The sequence below is a fragment of the Doryrhamphus excisus genome, chromosome 4, assembly GCF_030265055.1.
Source record: "Doryrhamphus excisus isolate RoL2022-K1 chromosome 4, RoL_Dexc_1.0, whole genome shotgun sequence".
In the NCBI taxonomy this organism is placed as follows: Eukaryota; Metazoa; Chordata; class Actinopteri; order Syngnathiformes; family Syngnathidae; genus Doryrhamphus; species Doryrhamphus excisus.
Window position 1 is genome coordinate 23,871,801 of NC_080469.1, and position 14,861 is coordinate 23,886,661.

The 14,861-nt window shown below is 33.9% G+C and overlaps 2 protein-coding genes and 1 non-coding gene across 3 annotated transcripts; 2 read left to right on the forward strand and 1 right to left on the reverse strand.

Moving 5' to 3' along the window:
- Nucleotides 1-3,503: 3,503 nt before the first annotated feature.
- Nucleotides 3,504-3,575, reverse strand: trnac-gca (transfer RNA cysteine (anticodon GCA)). Its single transcript has one exon. It is a non-coding gene; the product is annotated as a tRNA-Cys (tRNA).
- Nucleotides 3,576-4,625: 1,050 nt separating this feature from the next.
- Nucleotides 4,626-7,931, forward strand: selenoe (selenoprotein e). The gene is made up of 4 exons (XM_058070724.1): nt 4,626-4,740; nt 4,817-4,893; nt 7,486-7,564; nt 7,649-7,931. Exons 1-4 carry the CDS (start codon nt 4,639-4,641, stop codon nt 7,790-7,792), a joined length of 402 nt encoding a protein of 133 aa, XP_057926707.1. The 5' UTR covers nt 4,626-4,638; the 3' UTR covers nt 7,793-7,931.
- A 130-nt stretch (nt 7,932-8,061) lies between these two features.
- Nucleotides 8,062-12,513, forward strand: zgc:112294 (transmembrane protein 17A). Its single transcript, XM_058070717.1, has 4 exons — nt 8,062-8,193; nt 9,302-9,408; nt 10,849-10,962; nt 11,028-12,513. Exons 1-4 carry the CDS (start codon nt 8,076-8,078, stop codon nt 11,340-11,342), a joined length of 654 nt encoding a protein of 217 aa, XP_057926700.1. The 5' UTR covers nt 8,062-8,075; the 3' UTR covers nt 11,343-12,513.
- Nucleotides 12,514-14,861: the final 2,348 nt, after the last annotated feature.

Here is a 14,861-nt window from a genome sequence, read left to right on the forward strand (position 1 = left end):
ATGACTGGTTCAAGACTCTTCATCCTTGTATTTAGCAAACATCAACTGCTTGTATTGTTTCTATTGTTTCAAGGTGAAATTAAACATTGGTAAAATGTTCCGAAAGTGGCTCAAACAAGTCGCAAACACTGCGACAATCAAGAAGATGGTATCTTTGAGTCTGAATTCTTTTATTTAATCTTTTTATTTCAGTGTTTTTGTAATACTACCGTGTTAGTAGTATCAATTAGGTATAAAATCTAACTTACACAAAAACTCTGTGGTAGGAACAGCAGTTGTATGACCGACGACGTCCTATATGAAGAGTCAGCATGCTATTGATAAAAATAAATGTATTATTATTATTTAAATTATTTGTTTGTTATTCTGTGTCACAGGTTGCTGCGCTGAACAACACAATGAAGTTGTTGCTGTTGGCTTTAAGCGTCGCCCTGCTCTTCACGGCTGGTGAGTGTGGTTGACGTTGTGGTGGATATATTATCTTGGTGCATAATAATTACTAGCTCATCTAGTGTAAAACTGGGATGTAAAACTGTGATGACAAACACTTTTATGTAAAGTGTACCATTATAACCACCATTGCAAGACCGTTAAACTTTGGGCATCTTTAGCACAAAGTCCAGGTTTATTGAGCCACTTTTGTCATATATACCCTCCAAAAGGGTCGACAGACGGATCGGTGCAGCGTCGGCAGTAATGCGGTCGCTGTACCGGACCGTCGTGGTGAAAAGAGAGGTGAGCTGGAATGCAAAGCTCTCAATTTAGTTCCCACCCTCATGACCGAATGAATACGATGGCGGATACAGGCGGCTGAAATGAGTTTCCTCCGTAGGTTAGCTGGACTCACCCTAAGAGATAAGGTGAGGAGCTCAGTCATCCTCCGGGAGGGGCTCAGAGTAGAGCCGCTTCTAGTCCGGATGCCTCCCTGGTGAGGTGTTCCGGGCATGCCCAGCCGGGAAAAAAGGCCCCCGGGGCAGACCTAGGACACGCTGGAGGGATTATGTCTCACAGCTGGCCTGGGAACACCTTAGTGTCCTCCCTGTGGAACTGGAGGAGGTGGCCGGGGACCGGGAAGTCTGGGCTTCCCTACTAAGACTGCTGCCCCCGGCGACCCGGACCCGGATAAGTGGAGTAAAATGGATAGATGGATGGATGGACCCTCCAAAAGGATAAGAAAGGCCATTGTTAAAGAAAACACAATAAAAAATGTTATATTAATAACGCCATTTTTGCTTCCTCAGGTGAAAGCCTGCTGTGCATGGAGTGTGTTTATCCACCGGGGTCAAATAAATGTGTAAGCTTCGTAGCAGAATGTAAACCACATTATCAAAACTGTGGTGAATACACCCCCCCGAAAACAAGTGAGTTTATTCCAATATCAGCATTCTTTACTTTCTTTACATTAATGGTAGCCAGAACAATAAATACAGTGTACTCTTTGTAAACACTTGGAATTACAACTACTAAATAAAGGACAATAATATGGTCCAAAAGTCATCCAATAATAATAATAATAACAGTAATGATGCTGTTTTTGTCTCTCTGCCAGACCGACCGGTGCAGAAATGCATGTCTGATGTGGAGTGTATGCTGTATCCAAATTTTGCTGTCAAGCACAAACCCTGCTGCAGAGGCGACCTGTGCAATGCATAATAGCAGGGGGGGGGTTGATATCCATCAATTTGTGCTCAAACCAATCAATTCCTCCTGGTAAACCACTACTGTAATTTAGAAAGCATTTCAAAAAGAATAAAAAAAATAAGAAATAAACTTTATTTAATTGTGTGTAAATCTTCATGATCTTCATGATTTATTATGACACCATCTGCGTGGAGTGAAGTACTCCCTTTCATCAACCTTTACTTTTGTGTGAGCCGGAGTTTGGAAACCACAATGCAGTGAAGACGCAGTCAGATATGAACACAACAGTTTATGTGAAGTCATCCAAAGGACTAAAATGCTGGCTTCCACAACAGTTTAACGGATATTTCACATTTATGTTCACTGTTCAACAGTCCTGTGTGAAAAGCTGTTGAGAAAGGCAGCCAGTGGCCAGAAATATTTCAATATTATCTATATATATTTTATTATATCTTACTTATTGTGTGGAAATATGGGATAATAACTATAAAAGCAATCTTCACTGGCTAAATGTACTGCAAAAAAGGCCAGTAAGGATAATTCGTAATGCCGCCTATACAGAGAACATACTAACTCCTTATTTCTAAAATCACAAATACTTCAACTTGCTGATATAGTTCATCTTCAAACAGCTAAAATAATGCATAAGGCTAAAAATAACCAATTAGCTAAAAAATGTCATCCAATACTTCTCTACAAGAGAGGAGAAATATGATCTCAGGGAAGAAGTACATTTAATAAATAAAAATAAAAATAAAAATAAAAATAAAAATAAAAATAAAAATAAAAATAAAAATAAAAATAAAAATAAAAATAAAAATAAAAATAAAAATAAAAATAAAAATAAAAATAAAAATAAAAATAAAAATAAAAATAAAAATAAAAATAAAAATAAAAATAAAAATAAAAATAAAAATAAAAATAAAAATAAAAATACAGTAGGGGGGGGCGTTGATGTCCAAGAATTTGGGTTTAAGCCAAAAAACTCCCCCTGGAAGACCAGCTTCTTAGTAGTTTAATTAGCCCCGAAAGCATTTCAAAAGGAATTAAAAAAAATGTCTAACTTTATATTTGAATATGTGTTTTTTTTCGTGTGTGTCATTTCTTCCATTTTCTATACTGTAACTTTCCCATACCCTTATGGAATCAAACCAAAGTTGTTGCTATTCTCAAGGGTGTCTGAGCCACGCATACTGTTACTCATACTCTTTTACCAGGGGTCTCAAACATGCGGCCCGGGGGCCAAATGTGGCCCGCAGGACACTACTTTGAGGCCCCCGCAAGTTTGATATGGATGCTGTATGGTATCATGTACCCAGAAAAAATTATTACGTTTGATTAATGTTCATGTTAAAGGTTAAATAATAGTTATCCTCCCTATCCGTGTGGAAGTGGTAAGTTTTTGGGCTTTTTTAAGTTTAAAGGAAATAACTCGAAGGCTACCGTTTAGGTCGCTAGCTCTCTAGTTTGCGAGTTAGCATGTGTCTCAAGACCCTGCAGTTGCGCAATATGTTGTAAATAAAAAGAGTATAAATGTGACTATAGTCGTGTTTTGTCATGTCTACAGGGCTCTAATAATGCTTTGTTCATTTTAATCTGAAAAAAAATAATTTGTCTATCCACCAACTATATGTGGTTTCTTAAGTTTTTATTATTTGCCGTTTTATTATTATTATTATTATTATTATTATTATTATTATTATTATTATTATTATTATTATTATTATTATTATTATTATTATTATTATTATTATTATTATTATTATTATTATTATTATTATTATTATATTTATTACAATTTATTATATAAAATGAATTTGAAAAATGAATGAATGAAGAAAATGAGAAAGAATTTTGTCATCAGGGGGCATCCGGATTTGAACCGGAGACCTCTTGATCTGCAGTCAAATGCTCTACCACTGAGCTATACCCCCTCAGTTCCCCAGGCGAATCAATAGTAACTTTTCTTTGTTTTGTCGTGCGGTTGGACTTTCTCTTAGACATTGAGGGAGAAGCTGTGTCATCCGGGAGGAAATTGGACAAAATCGTTCTTGATCTCCGACATCGTACCTTATACTTTGATTCATTGCATGCTAATAATGTTTCTTAAAAAATGGGAATGATAAACAGTATGGACCATATGCTGCTCACTCACCTGGGAAAAGAAGATAAGAAAACACATGTCACCCATGATGCCGTCAAACGTGGATGAAACCATTCCATCACGCTCTTAGGGGTGCCTAAAAATCGGTTTTCAACATGAAAATTGTATATTTTTGAAAAATATGTTTTAATATCTTTTTGTTTTGTTTTTTTTTAACATAGAATCTGTCATACTCAGTGTCATACTTTCAAGAAATTGGCATATTTTGGAGAAAAAAAATCGACATTATTAAAGAGTGAGTTTCATTTTTCTCACACAAAACAAATTGTACTTTTGAAAAATGTAAAATTTGATTTTTTTTTTGGTGCATTTTGGGGGCAAAGGTTGGCATATGTTTTATTTTGTATTTATACTTTTGTATTTTTTGCAAACATATGTCTTTAGTTATTTGAGAATGATTTCACTGTACTATTGTACTTTTTATAATAAAAAAATTGGTTTAGAATTGTAAAAATTTTTTTTCCATATTTTCAAGAAATTGGTACATTTTCCGCAAAAAAAGAAGCTGAAAACAAATATGTACCTGTATATTATCTGAATTTTTAAAAAATATATTTTGGTGGAAAAAAGTATTTCAGGGCATAAATGTGGGCATTTTTTGAGATTTTGTTTATGAATTTATTTTTATTTCATAAGCATACTTAGATAGATTTTTTTACATGTGTACTTATTTGTGAAAAGTAATAAGTCGGAAAAGTAATGATGTTGTAGAAGTGAACAGAAGAAAGCAAATCAAACACCCCTCGTGATGATGGGTGGTATCATCCTGTATGGGACTTTTCCAGGTGGCCGTCTTCCATGTGGATCATTGTTGATCAGGAACGCTGGGAGACATGAGGGTCCTGTTGGTGGTCGCCCTGGTGGTCGCAGCAGCAGCAGCGGTAGAAAACAACGAAACGGATGAGAAGATCATCATCGCGAGAGGAAAACTTCTGGTGAGTTTGGTTGGACGTTGAATCCCAACGTGGAATCCCGACATGGAATCGTAGCATAATCACTTCCTGTTTGCAGGCCCCTAGCGTGGTTGGATGAGGTATCAAGAAAATGCCGGAGCTCCATGGCTTTCTCATGGAACGCTGGGCTTTATAGTATCCTTTCATGAAGTAGGAATGGAAATAGTATCAGGATACAAAGTAGTACATGGATTATGACGGCTTTACTACAGTATATTCATTGTGTGTACTGTATCTGTCAAAAGTATGGAGACACAGGGGCTTTCATTTGAATGCAGACCTACCAACAAGTACACATTTATAGTACTCTTCATGCTATTTGACTCTTGAATACATTCCCTCCTATGCTTGTATTATCCTGGTTCAGTCTGTAGAGTAGTTCTTCATTAGTTCCTCAGGAACCACTCTAAATGTATGTGCCTTAGTTCCTCAGTAACTACTCATTAGTCCATTATTAGTTCTTCATTAGTTCCTCAGGAACCACTCTAAATGTATGTGCCTTAGTTCCTCAGTAACTACTCATTAGTCCGTTATTAGTTCTTCATTAGTTCCTCAGTAACTACTCTAAATCTATGTGCCTTAGTTCTTCAGTAACTACTCATTAGTTCGTCATTAGTTCCTCAGTAACCACTCTAAATGTAGGTGCCTTAGCTCTGAGTAACTGCTCATTAGTTACTCATTAGGTCATCAATAAGTACTCTAAATTGATGTGCCTTTGCTTCTCAGTCACTACTCTACAGATTAGTTCCTCAATAACTACTCTAAATGTGTGTGGCGTAGCTCCTCTATAATTACTCTCCTAATTAGTTCTTTATTATTTCATCAATAACTACTCTAAATTGATGTGCCTTAGACCAGTAACTACTCATTCATCCATTGTTAGTTCTTCATTAGTTCCTTAGTAACTACTCATTAGTCTGTTATTAATTCTTCATTAGTTCCTCAGTAACTACTCATTAGTCCATTATTGGTTCTTCATTAGTTCCTCAGTAACTACTCATTAGTCCATTATTGGTTCTTCATTAGATCCTCAGTAACTACTCATTAGTCCATTATTAGTTCTTCATTAGTTCCTCAGTAACCACTCTAAATGTAGGTGCCTTAGCTCTGAGTAACTGCTTGTCAATCATTAGGTCATCAATAACTACTCTAAATTGATGTGCGTTAGCTTCTCAGTAACTACTCTACCGATTAGGTCCTCAATAACTACTCTAAATGTGTGTGCCCTAGCTCCTTGGTCATTAGTTTATTATTATTATTTCCTCAATAACTACTCTAAATTGATGTGCCTTAGCTCCTCGGTCATTACTTGCCTAATTAGTGTATTAATATTATTATTTCCTCAACAACTACTCTAAATGTGTGTGGCGTAGCTCCTCTGTAATTACTCTCCTAATTAGTTCTTTATTGATTCCTCAATAACTACTCTAAATTGATGTGCCTTAGCTCAGTAACTACTCATTAGTCCATTATTGATTCTTCATTAGTTCCTCAGTAACTACTCTAAATGTATGTGCCTTAGTTCTTCAGTAACTCCTCATTAGTTCGTCATTAGTTCCTCAGTAACCACTCTAAATGTAGGTGCCTTAGCTCTGAGTAACTACTCGTTAATCATTAGGTCATAAATAACTACTCTAAATTGATGTGTGTTAGCTTTTCAGTAACCACTCTACTGATTAGTTCCTCAATAACTACTCTAAATGTGTGTGCCCGAGCTCCTTGGTCATTACTCGCCTAATTAGTGTATTAATATTATTATTTCCTCAACAACTACTCTCCTAATTAGTTCTTTATTATTTCCTCAATAACTACTCTAAATTGATGTGCCTTAGCTCAGTAACTACTCATTAGTCCATTATTGATTCTTCATTAGTTACTCAGTAACCACTCTAAATGTATGTGCCTTAGTTCTTCAGTAACTCCTCATTAGCTCCTCAATAACCACTCTAAATGTAGGTGCCTTAGCTCTGAGTAACTGCTCGTTAGTTACTCATTAGGTCATCAATAAGTACTCTACATTGATGTGCCTTAGCTTCTCAGTAACTACTCTACCGATTAGGTCCTCAATAACTACTCTAAATGTGTGCCCTAGCTCCTCGGTCATTAGTGTTTTATTATTTCCTCAACTACTCTAAATGTGTGTGGCGTAGCTCCTCTGTAATTACTCTCCTAATTAGTTCTTTATCATTTCCTCAATAACTACTCTAAATTGATGTGCCTTAGCTCATTAACTACTCATTAGTCCATTATTGATTCTTCATTAGTTCCTCAGTAACCACTCTAAATGTATGTGCCTGAGTTCTTCAGTAACTCCTCATTAGTTCCTCAGTAACCACTCTAAATGTAGGTGCCTTAGCTCTGAGTAACTGCTTGTTAATAATTACGTCATCAATAACTACTCTGAATTGATGTGCGTTAGCTTCTCAGTAACTACTCTGCCAATTAGGTCCTCAATAACTACTCTAAATGTGTGTGCCCGAGCTCCTTGGTCATTAGTGTTTTATTATTTCCTCAATAACTACTCTAAATTGATGTGCCCTCGCTCCTCAGTAACTACTCTACTTATTAGTTCGTCATTAGTTTCTCAGTAACCACTCTAAACGTATGTGCCTTAGTCCTTGGTACTCCATGAGCTCCTGGCTAGCTAACGTATTTTTGTGTACCTTCTTGCAAAGTAAGACCTTGTTTGCCTTTGGTTTCCTTGACCTCTCCCGTTTCCGCGTTAAGTCACAACCTGGAGTACGATTCCTCAGAGGAGATCAACCCCAGCCTGATTTTCTATAACGACCAGGACCAAGTGGTCAAGGTGACTTCCACTTTCAAGAAGAAGAACATCGTTGAGTGAGTTAGTGGAACATCTGAATGAGAATGTTGCATTCATGTGCGTCAGACGGTTCCCGTGAAGGACATGACGGCGGACGAGATGAGCCGCCTGCTGGACTCACTGGGCTTCTACAAGCGGGCCCAGAAGGGGGACCAGATCCCGGAGGAGTTCCAGCACTTCCCCCTGCGCGCCCCCCGGGACGAGCTTTGACTCGGAATGAGACCTTGCAGCCGCGTCCCGAGCTTCCAGCATCTGTGACGAACGAGACCTCAAGGCCCCTAAAGAGGACCCGGTCCCGTTCTGAAGACTCGCTGGACCGGGACGCAGTCTGCAGAGATCCAAAACTGAATAAACTTTGGGAGAAAACCAACGTTCTTGTCTTTGTGACTTTAATCCTCAATCCGCCTCCTGCTGGCTAATCTGATTAGCAGCCTGCTAGTCTTCGTCCTCTTCGTCATCTTCATCCTCTTCGTCGTATGCGTCTTCTTCCACCATGCCCGTCTTCTACTCGCCCCTTCCAGAAAACGTACGCGTTGGCCTCGCCTACGTGGGAACGTCGGTGCTCACCAACAACAGGACAGCAGACAGCAAAGACCAGGAGGAACATTCCGGTAGGATGACTCCTTCACACCATAATACTGTAATAGTACTGCATATAATACTGCATATAATATGTTGTTGTATATTTAAGGGGAAGAAGGTAGCTTTAGTCAAAAAGGAAGTTACAAGTAACATGATATATATCATAAATATATTATTGAAATATTTTTAGGGAAAAGTCGGAACTTTGGGGGACAGAAGATGAATTTTTTTCTTCCAGAAATACTACATTTTTTTAAATATGCTGTAGTGTTGACACTTTTAAGTATATATAAAGTATATATTTTTTCATAGAACAAAATATACATATTTCTTGAAAAAAACTGATGTGTTTTTTGGAGGGAAATTGTACATTTTTTTAGGAGGAAAATACTCTTATATGAAAAAAATAGCTCCACATTTAAAAATATATATTTTTTAGATTATTTTATTAGTTTTTAATTTAAAAAAAAAATTGTAAGATCAAAAAATATATCAAAAATATATAACTTTTATTCATTCATTTTCTTTTTTCCCCCCTTTTTTCTTCTTTTTTCCCTTCATTTTCATTCATTCATTTATTTTCTAATAAATTTTTTTTTCTTTTCTGGTGCCTATCCCAGCTGTCTTGGGGCAAGAGGTACAGGGTACACCCTGGACTGGTGGCCAGCCAATCACAGGGCACATATAGACAAACAACCATTCACACTCACATTCATACCTATGGACAATTTGGAGTCGCTAATTAACCTAGCATGTTTTTGGAATGTGGGAGGAAACCGGAGTACCCGGAGAAAACCCACACAAAAAGTATTTGGCAAAAAAGCCTTCCCTGAATAGTAAAAAAAAAAATATATAACTTTATTTGCAAATTATATTTTTGGGAAAAAGGGTATAATATTTTTTATCGGAATATAATAGCATATTTTCATAAAATATATATTTTGGGGGGAAATGATGTGGATTTTGTGGGACAAATATTGTTCTTATTCAAGACAAAATATCGTTTTTTTTGGGACAAGAAAGTAATTACTCATGAAAAAGCTCCATATTTTAGAGGGAAAAATAAAAATAAGTAGTATATTTTAGAAAATAAATTGTGTATTTATGTGTGTGTGTGTGTGTGTGTGTGTGTTGCAGTGGTGAACGAGCTGGTGTCTCACCTTCCTCTGCAGATGTTGCTCTACTTCAGCATGTTTTATTTCCCCTGCTGGTGGTTCTCCTCCGTCTGCATGCTGCAGTTGAAGGTACCATACTGTACTGTTTGGAAGGAAAGATTGGGAATTTTACAAAGATGTTTAAAAAAGAAAAAAAAATTGAAATACTTTTTTAGCTTTTTGAGGTAAAAAGTATCATTTACTGCAAAAAAAATACATTTCAAAAGAAAAGAAAATCTGGAAAAAACAGATTCCACAAAAAATTAGGAAAACTTTGAGGGAAAACTTATAAAGAAAAAATCCCAACACATTTTCTAGATTTTTTTTTTAAATTGTGAGATGTAATATGGATTGGAAAAAAATATTTCAGGGAAAAAACATTTTCCACTATTTTATTTTCAAGACAAAGAAGGTCTCATTTGGAGATTTTATTTTGGATACAAAAGTTCATGTTGCTTAAAGTAAAAGATGTGAAAAAGTGTATTTGAGGGAACATGTCTAATAAAAAAATGACCATATTTGTTCAGCTTTTGGGAGGAAAAAGGTTATATTTGTCAAGAACTACAAACTAGTCTGGAACCCAAGATAAAATATATATATATTTTTTTTTAAAAAGTCACTAAAATTTGAGAGAGAGGAAAAAAAAAACCACGGAAATTCAATAAAAGTTTTTTTAGATTTAGACGAGGGGAAAAATAGAGAAATAAATCTATATATATATTATATTTATAAATGGTTATAAATAAAAATGTCAAAAAAAATAAATAAAAATGTCAAAAAAGAAACAAAAAGCACTCAAAATTTTATGAATTAAAAAAAAATTAAAAGCTTTTTATTTCTTCCTTAGTTTAAAAAAAACTTAAAATGTTGCATATCTCTATGAAAAAATGTTTTTTGAGAAAGAAAAGTGTATTTTGAAGATTGAAGTCTTAAGAAGTAGATCTTAAGAAAAAGGTAAAGACTTTAAGTCAAACACACACACATATATATATATATATATATATATATATATATATATATATATATATATATATATATATATATATATATATATATATATATATTTTTTTTTTATATATATTCTTTTTTTTAAAAGTATATTTATTGAGAGCAAAGTGGAGGAAAAATCTCCACTCAACTTTGAGAGAACTTTTTTTTTTTTAAAGAAAAAAATGATTTTGAGAAAGAAAAAGCATGTAAAAATGTAGTGTCCATTTATAGAGAAAGAAAAATACATATTTTTGAAAAATAATGTAGGTTTTTTTTAAATAAAAAATTATATTTGGACCAAAAAGCAAAGTAAGTAAATTTTTAAGTGTATTTTTTTCCGGAAAAAAACAAATTTTTGAGGAAAAAACATCTACAAATCTAAGAGGAAAACTTGTGTATTTTTGATGATAAAAAAATCTTAAAAATAAAAATCAGAGCAAATAGTATTTGATAAAGTTGTCCATATTCCAAGTAGGAAAACGCATGTTTTAATGGCGTGTAAAAGTAGCAGCAGATGAGGAAAGCTGGTTTATTTTGCAGTTCGACTTCCTCCCGGCGTACTATCAGGGTCTCCTCATCACCGGGGTGGTCCTCCTGACGCTCATTGAAGCGCTCAGACTCTACCTGGGCTACGTTGGCAACCTGAAAGAGAAGGTATTTCTTCTCCCATCCGCTTGTGTGTGCGTGTTGCGTTCAAGCGCCGCCCGTCCCGTCCTCAGGTGCCGGAACTGTCGGCCTTCTGGCTCCTGACGTTCCTGTTCCAGCTCCCGGTGATTCTTTTCTTCCTGACGGACGAGAAGATCCTCATCCTGCCTCTGGAGCGGGCCGTGCACAGCCTATACTTGACTTTCCTGCTGGCCCAGATCCTGGCCGCCATGTTGGCGCTCAGGAGGATGACCCGGAAGCTCACCCTGCTCTTCCACCTGCGCCATCTGGGCAAAGAGGACAGCTTGGGACGCCGCTGCACGCCCGTCCACGGCCTGTCGTACCCCCGCGGCGTGCTGCCGGTTTCGCCCGCCGGGGCCGCCTTTTAAACTTTTTATTTCATCAGTTATTCATAATTTACTAATGCTGTTAATAATTAGTATATAGTCCTAATGATTCCATTGCTAGAACTAAAAAATACTTAATTATGTATTTTAGCTAAATAATATATTTTATTATTATATTATCACAATTATAATAAATCATTTTTCATAAGGATTTGATTGTAATATTTAATTATAGCAAAATATATCACAGATGTAATATATATATGATCAATTATATTTTTAAATTATTTTAAATAATATATAAACGTATACCATAAAAATATAATAAAATAAACATTACAAATATAATATAAAATATGATATATTTCATGTAATTTATTTGCCAGCTTGTCTGTGAGCGTAGAAGATGAGGGTGTGTTGACGCAATCTGACCACTAGAGGGCAGGCGTTGACTTTCAGATACTCCACGAGGCACAACACAGTAAAATCAAATAAAAATATATTTTTTAATGATAATTCCTCTGGAATAAACTCTTTATTTTCAAGTTTAAAGGCTAGCTATTTTCACAAAAAAGAAGTTCACGTTTAGAATGCAAATTTTGCATATTTGTTAGAAAACGTTTGACGTTTTGGAAGAAAAACAAATATATGTAAAAAAAAAACCAAAAAAAAAACATTGCATATATTTTTGTAGAAAATAAACATGTATTTATGATTAGGGCAATTTGTTTTGTTTTTCACAAAACAATTTTTTATTAAAAAAGGTATATTTTAAAGGACAAAAGTTAAAGTTGGGTATTAGACTTTCTATAGTTTAATTTTCATTAGAAAGAAAGTCACATTTTCTTTGGAATCACTTTTTTGGACACAAAAATTGCATCTTTTTTTTTTAAATATATATAAATATTCCATAAAAAGCCACATTTTGAAAAAGTTAGACATTTTTTTTACATTTTATCAGAACTGGTTATGAATAAAATAAAAATCTGATGTTTTTTCATCTTGGAAAGGTTGTGTATTTCTGTAAAAAGTTGTAAATTTTTGGAAAAAAAGAGCATGTTTTGGAGGTGAAGAATTATTTATTTTGAGAGGGAACGTCTCGTTTAAAAATCACTTAAAAAAATTTTTGAAACCACAAAAAAAAAACTTTTGGACTCTGCCTAACTGTAGTTTTTTGGTTTCTACTTTTGCCTTGTTTTTGTCATTACCCCTTGTACCCCTTTGTTTAATAAACATCTTTTTGTTACACCAACGTGTCTCTGCATTTTGGGTTCCAGATGGGGACAGAAAAGCTGTTTGTCATTCTGTAAAAATATTAGTACGTTACCAAAAGTTGCATATAATTGAGGAAAAAATCAATATAGTTTTTAGGAAAAAGTGTATTTTTGAGGAGAATTTTTTTCCAAACATCCATAGGATTAGTTTTTACACTTTTTAAAAACAAACAAAAATGAGAGACAAATATTTTTCAGATTTAAAACAAAATACATGTGAGAGAACAACTTTAAAAGTTGGACGCATAGCTTTGAAAAATAAATTAAATTTTTTTTTTAAAAATATATGGTTTATTTATTTCATTTGAACATGCATCAGATTACAATTGAATGCATCTCATAATCAGTTCCCAGTTCCACATGTCCAAAAGGAGTAGGAAGAAGCAAAGCTTATTAAATCCTACCCCTCCATCTGGTACGTTTACAATCAGTAACTGTTACATTTGTTCACTTCCTGCTTTCCTATTTTATTTTATTTTATTTTATTTTATTTTATTTTATTTTATTTCATTTCATTTCATTTCATTTCATTTCATTTCATTTTATTTTATTTTATTTTATTTTATTTTATTTTATTTTATTTTATTTTATTTTATTTTATTTTATTTTATTTTATTTTATTTTATTTTATTTTATTTTATCACATACCTAAGTATGAGGTGATATAAATATAAGAAGAGAGTTGGGTGTGTTTTTATTTCAGTAGTTCCACATGAGGGGCTGTCTGTGCTGTAACCATGACAACCACAGCATTTTTTTGTCATGGAGTAGATGAACCTGGAAGCAGAAAGGAACTCTCCCGTGGCGTGACGTCACGGTCATAATGACCTATTTTCCTCGCCAAGCGTCACTCGCTGCTTTTAGCTCTTTTCTCTTTTTTTTTTTTTTAATATTTGAGTGACAAGTAGCTGTTTCCATGGGCAACTTGCAATAACTGGAGGTGCTGCAAAGCCTGCTGGGAGGCTTGCTCAGCCCTCACGGGACACGGCTGACGTGGTCACTTCCTTCCTTCCTGATTGGTGCTTTGTATCAAGGATACAAAATATACATCATATTAGTGTCACATTGAGGAAATGTGTGTCATATATGTTTGTGACACGTCAATTTTTGCACATTAACACAAAAAAGTTGCACAGGTTTCATATTGGATTTGATTAGATTGGAATTTATACCTAACCGCTTTTACAAAAATAGTCAATCATGAACAAAAATACTCAATTTTGATGTACTGTATATACCTGTGAAATTATAATTTTTTGTTGATTTTCCAAGAAAGGTTGTAAAATTTCCCCCCAAAAATCAGGTTTTTGAAAAAAAAAAAATTATTATGTTACTATTCTTCATGAATGCATTAAAAATTATTTCAATTTTCAATTAAAAAAACTTTTTTATTTAACATTTTGATTTATAAAATGTCTATTTCATGAAAAAAAATTGAAAAAAAAAGAAAAATATTTCTTTTGATTGTATTGTTTTAAAGAAAAAATTGGTATTTACAGAAAAAACATAATTGTATCACAAAAAAAAAATTGAAAAATGTAATATTTTTAGAAAAAATGTTTATTCATTATTTTCATTGTCAAGGAATTTTGTGAGAAAATTTCATCTGTAAAAAATCAATGTATTTGTGAAATAAAATGTAAATATATACCAAAAAAAATATTATTTTATTATTATTATTATACCTGAATTTTATATTTTCAAGAAAAAAATAAGGTTTGTGAAAAAACTCCCTGTTTATATCTCAGAAAAGTGTATTTGTGAGAGTTAATTTGTGAGAAAAATAAAATAAAAAATTATGTATAGAAATATGAAAAAAATGCTGCAATTTTGGGAATACATTTTTCACGAAAAGAAGTAGCTTATTGCTAAAAAAAATATTTTTTTTTAATGTGAAAAAAATAATCACAACAAAAATTCCACACAAAAACAATGTCAAAATAAAATGCAAAAAAAGTTAAAAAAAAATTTACGTTGAAAAAAGTTATCTATAGTAAGAAGAAGTTATTTTTGAGATAGCAACCATAGGTTTTCCAAGAAATAAATGTTCATAAATGATATGCATATTTAGGGCCGCCTGTGCTAATGGAGGCTCGTGTGAGGTTTGCTGACACCAACAGTAAACCTGTTTTTTTTTTTTTTTTTTTTTTTTTTTAGATGAGTGCCGCCACAGGACCTAAGATTTTCCAATTGATTGGAGTGTGAAATAGGAAGTGAAAGCGTATTCAAATGAAACCTATTTGCCGTGTGAAGGTTTAATTTGGCTGCTAAAAAGGAGTTGAAGGCT

Excerpts from the sequence above, each read along its gene's own strand:
- zgc:112294 (XM_058070717.1), top strand. The coding sequence starts at position 8,076 with ATGCCCGTCTTCTACTCGCCCCTTCCAGAAAACGTACGCGTTGGCCTC. Across the intron at positions 8,194-9,301 it reads AGACCAGGAGGAACATTCCG|TGGTGAACGAGCTGGTGTCT; the intron begins GTAGGATGACTC and ends TGTGTGTTGCAG. Across the intron at positions 10,963-11,027 it reads TTGGCAACCTGAAAGAGAAG|GTGCCGGAACTGTCGGCCTT; the intron begins GTATTTCTTCTC and ends TCCCGTCCTCAG.